The 5,248-nt window shown below is 47.5% G+C and overlaps 1 protein-coding gene across 1 annotated transcript; it reads left to right on the top strand.

The window, feature by feature from the left end:
- The first annotated feature begins 3,923 nt into the window (after positions 1-3,923).
- Positions 3,924-4,557, top strand: LOC138989917 (thymosin beta-4). The gene has a single exon (XM_070379710.1). The coding sequence runs from the start codon at positions 4,006-4,008 to the stop codon at positions 4,138-4,140; it is 135 nt and encodes a 44-aa protein (XP_070235811.1). The 5' UTR covers positions 3,924-4,005; the 3' UTR covers positions 4,141-4,557.
- Positions 4,558-5,248: the final 691 nt, after the last annotated feature.

Genomic DNA, 5,248 nt, shown 5'->3' with positions numbered 1-5,248 from the left:
AAGTGAAGTAGCTCAGTCATGTCTGACTCTTAGCGATCCCATGGACTATACAGCCCACCAGGCTCCTCCGTCCATGGGATTTTCCAGGCAAGAGTACTGGAGTGGGGTGCCATTGCCTTCTCCGTTAACAGCGGCTAGGCATATTATATTTACTTGGAGCTGGTATACTTGGTGACAGCCTTAGTGCCCTCGGACACGGCGTGCTTGGCCAGCTCGCCAGGTAACAGCAAGCGCACGGCGGTCTGGATCTCCCTGGATGTGATACTGAGCCCCGAGCAAAGCCCAGTATCTTCTACAGCGGACCTTAAAAGCCAATGTTACTCCCTCTTGTTTTTCTAAGAACACACACACACCTTTCTAAGGAAACTGATTACTGCTTTTGTCCGTTTGTTTCAATTTCTCTCTAAACAAGTTTCTTAAGTTCAGTTCAGTTGCTCAGTCATGTCCGACTCTTTGCGACCCCATTTCTTAAGCTGTTAGGAAAATAGCAGTTCTGAAAGCAGGGGTCCCTGGACTAGCAGCACCAACATCTCCCTGGGGAACTTGTTTTAACCACAGACACTGGACCTGACCCAGATGGAGAGCATCAGAAACTTTAGGGGCGGGGCCAGCAACCTGTTCGGTTGATGCTGATACCAGCTCGTTTGAGAACTGCTCCTGAGCAGAATGCAGGCCCACTGAGCTATAAGAGACTTATTTTACCTTTTCACTACTTATCGATCGCTGTTTGGCTTTTGTATTTAAACTTTCAGTGACACATAGCTCAAGGTTTCTGGTGTTATTATGCATGTTGTTGAGTCGACTATTCTAACTTCAGGGGTGAGGAGGAGGTACCTAGGTCAAATTTGTAATTGGATCCCCGTATCTTTCTTTTTTAGGCTGGGGAAGTGCAGCAAAGTAAAAAAAAAAGAGCTGTGGCTGCATTTGGCTCCCTCTGAGCTGTCTGGATTGGCCAGGCAACTGAGATGTGTCCTTAAGACCTGCTGCAGTTGGTTCCTTCCCTTTGGAAACCAGAACTCAGAGGACGGCACGAGACAGGCTGCAACAGTTCAGACGGCTCGCAGGCTGCCCAGGTTCCTTTTCATTTACCAGGTTCATTTATCCTAGCATTTCTCAGCATCGACCTCCCCTCCCCCACCAATCAATCCCCAGGGAAAATGGAATTTTATCACCCTGGACACTCGGTTCTACCCTCACCCTTTGGCTCCCCTCTCTACCCCCGGCACACATTCCATCTGGCTCTGTGTGTGTGTGTTCTGGGCCTGCCAGAACATTCCAAGACAGAAGCAATTGCTTCCTGCCTGGCTCACGTTGTCAAGCAAGATATGTGAGGCCAGAGACAGGTATCTGTCAGGGAAGCCAGATGTATGATGCTGGCAACCTGGCACAAGGAGAAGAGGAGGGCACAGGGGTTTCTGTGTTACCCCTGGAGCTAGCTAACCAGGAAGGTTGTTACATAAGGAAGCATGTGGGTTTGAGCACAGCTGTTCACCTGTTGCTGATTAGTGCGCTGCATATCAGCCATGCAGGCTCACTGAGCTGTCAGATGCAGACAGACGCAATCGAGAAGGGTCGGTTCTGTTTAGCAAAAGCTTTTATTGAACCCTGGACTCTGTTAGGTGCTGGGAAACCTGAACTAAGTAAACCAGAGTCCATGCTCCCAAGGAGCTCATGGTCAAGGAGAGGAACACGGGCCAGTAAACAGTCATTTACAGTCCCCATGAGAAGACAAGGACACTATCTCCACTGGACAAAACCCCTGCAGAAATGCTCTGAGAGTTGAGTCAGGCAGATGTGGTATTTTCCAGATGGGTGTTCCAGGCAGAGAGAACAGTATGTACAAAAGCAACGTGCCCTAACTCTGAAACAGTCACATTAAAGCTCAGGTTCAAATGCCAGGAGCAGCGTTAGGAATGTGGCCTCCTTCTCACAGGGCCAAAATCCAAGCCGGACAACCAGAGAGGAGGAAGGCCCGCTGCTGCCAGGCAGACTCTGTGCAGACCCTGATGGCCCCAAGAAGGAAGAGCAGGGCCGCTCTGCAAGAAGAAAGTGTGGGAGCTGGAGCCCGGGGACATCTTAAACCCCTTATGTATCTGGGAGGTTATGAACCAGGATAAAAGGGAGAATCTAGGTGTGCAGAACTGAAATCTGCCCATCTGAATGTGACAGGAGGTTTAATAAGAGCCCTGCGGGTGGGGAGCACAGGAGACATGAGAACTGGAACGTTTACAGAACAAAAAAGAATTCGCTTGCTGGAGGTGTGTTCTGTGTCTCTACCAAAAAGAGATTTTCCATCCAAGATCAGGTCCTCAGCTCCCCCCACAGTGTCACTCTCTGTGGGTTATCTCATGGGGCCCAGGACTTCAGCTGCCATGGACAACCCCCATCTCCCCGCCAGTCTCTCTCCTGGCAGACAATTGCTCACTGGACATCTTCACCTTGACACTCACGTACACTCCAACTTAACGCCATTACGTGTCCCAAACTGAGTATCTCCTCACTATCCTAGATTCCTCCCTCCAGCCCGCCCCAGTGGACTCTAGCTCAAGGGACAGGACTTCAATTCACCTTAATGCCTCACCCAGCAATCCCCAGCAGGTCTTGCTCTCCCCTCCTTTCTCTAATCAAATTATTTACTAAATCTTTTTTTTTTTGGCTCTGCATGTGGGAACCTAGTTCCCTACCCAAAGATCAAACCCTTGCCCTAAGCCTTAGAAGTGCAGAGTCTTAAAACTACTGGACCACCAGGGAAGTCCCTACTAAATCATTCTTGAACCTATTCACCTTAGATTAGTTTCCTATGGCTGTGTTTGTGCGTGCAAGTCCCTTCAATCGTGTCCAACTCTCTGTGACCCTATGGACTGTAGCCCACCAGGCTCCTCTGTTCATGGGATTCTCCATGCAAGAATACTGGAGTGGGTTGCTATGCCCTCCTCCAGGGGATCGTCCCAACCCAAGGATCGAACCCACATCTCTTATGTCTCCTGCATTGGCAGGCAGGTTTTAACCACTAGCGGCACCTGGAAAGCCCTTCCTATGGCCACTGTAACAAATCACTACAAAGTCAGTGCCTTAAAACAACATGAATTAATTACCTTGCAGTTCTGGAGGTGAGAAGTGGGAAATGAGCTAAAATCAGTGTGTCAGCAGGGCTGTGGTTCCTTCCAGAGGTTTTAGGGGGGAATCAATTCCCTTGATATTTTCCAGCTGCCTGAATTCCTTGGCTCCTGGCCCCTTCCTCCATCCTGAAAGACAGGAGCACAGCATCTTCAACTCTTTTTGATTTTGATGAAATGCCTTCCTCCATCTTTCAAGAATTCTTGTGATTATCCTTCCTGATCCCATCCAGATAATCCAGGATAATCTTCCCATTTCAAAATCCTGAATTTAATCACACCTGGAAAGTCCCTTTTGCCTTATAAGGTATCACAGGTTCTGAAGATTAGGAAACGGACTTCTGCGGGCCATTACTCTGCCTACCACATGCTTCCTCCTATCCCAGTACCATGGCACCAGCATCTCTCACCCAGCTCCAGTGGGTACCAGCACACTGCTCTTATTCGAGCCACTCCTATGTTATCCTTTTATAGCTGCCTGATCACAGGCCTGTCTCCTTTGAGCTTTACGTGCTGTGAGGACAAGGTTGGAATCTTGCAACATGTATGTTGGTACACCCACTATGGGAAAAGTATGGAGGTTTCTCATAAAACTAAAAATACAATTTCCAAATGATCCAGCAATCCCACTCCTGGTCAAATATCCAGATAAAACTGTAATTCAAAAAGATACATGCACTCCTGCGTGTTCACAGCAGCACAGCTCACACTAGCCAGGACATGGAAACAACCTAAATGTCCACCGACAGATGAGTGGACAAAGAAGATGTGGTACATACATACAGTGGAAGGTTACCCAGTCATTAAAAAAGAATGAAATAGACTCGCGGCGGCCACAGCGCAGATTCGACTTCACTCGCTCGCAGTTCGCTCCGCGCCCTCTGCAACCATGTCTGACAAACCCGATATGGCTGAGATTGAGAAGTTCGATAAGTCGAAATTGAAGAAAACGGAAACGCAAGAGAAAAATCCACTGCCTTCGAAAGAAACGATTGAACAGGAGAAGCAAGCAGGCGAGTCGTAATGAAGCGTGCGCCGCCAGTATGCACTGTACATTCCACAAGCATTGCCTTCTTATTTTACTTCTTTTAGCTGTTTAACTTTGTAAGATGCAAAGAGGTTGGATCGAGTTTAAATGACTGTGCTACCCCTTTTCACATCAAAGAATGGAGAACTACTGACAACGTAGGCCGCGCCTGCCTCTCCCATCTGCCTGTGTGGCTGGCAGGGAAGGAAAAGAACTTGCATGTTGGTGAAGGAGGAAGCTGGGTGGGACGACAGTGAAATCTAGAGTAAAAAGCTGGTCCAAGGTGTTCTGCGGGCTGTAAAATGCAGTTTAATCAGAGTGCCATTTTTTTTTGTTCAAATGATTTTAATTATTGGAATGCACAATTTTTTTATTATGCAAATAAAAAGTTTTAAAACCTGAAAAAAAAAAAAAGAATGAAATAATGCCATTTGCAGCAACATGGATGGAACTAGAGACTATCATACTAAGTGAAGTAAGTCAGAAAGAGAAAGAAAAGTACATACAATATCACTTATATGTGCAATCTAACACACGAAACAAATGAGCTTACCTACAAAACAGAAACAGACTCACAGACACAGGGAACAGACTTGTGGCTGCCAAGGGGGAGGAGGGATAGAGGAGGGATGGACTGGGGGCTTAGGACTAGCAGATGCAAACTATTACATATAGAATGGATAAACAATACTACTACTACTAAGTCACTTCAGTCGTGTCCGACTCTGTGCGACCCCATAGATGGCAGCCCACCAGGCTCCCCTGTCCCTGGGATTCTCCAGGCAAGAACACTGGAGTAGGTTGCCATTTCCTTCTCCAATGCATGAAAGTGAAAAGTGAAAAGTGAAAGTGAAGTCGCTCAGTCGTGTCTGACCCTCAGCGACCCCATGGACTGCAGCCTTCCAGGCTCCTCCGTCCATGGGATTTTCCAGGCAAGAGTACTGGAGTGGGGTGCCATTGCCTTCTCCGGATAAACAATAAGGTCCTACTATATAGCACAGGGAACTATATTCAACAGAAGCAGAAGATATTAAGAAGAGGTGGCAAGGATACACAGAAGAACTATACAAAAAAGATCTTCACAACCCAGATAATCACGATGGTA

The sequence above is a fragment of the Bos mutus genome, chromosome 11 (assembly GCF_027580195.1).
Source record: "Bos mutus isolate GX-2022 chromosome 11, NWIPB_WYAK_1.1, whole genome shotgun sequence".
In the NCBI taxonomy this organism is placed as follows: domain Eukaryota; kingdom Metazoa; phylum Chordata; class Mammalia; order Artiodactyla; family Bovidae; genus Bos; species Bos mutus.
Note: the sequence above shows the minus strand (reverse complement) of the source record. Positions and strands in the feature narration are given on the sequence as shown.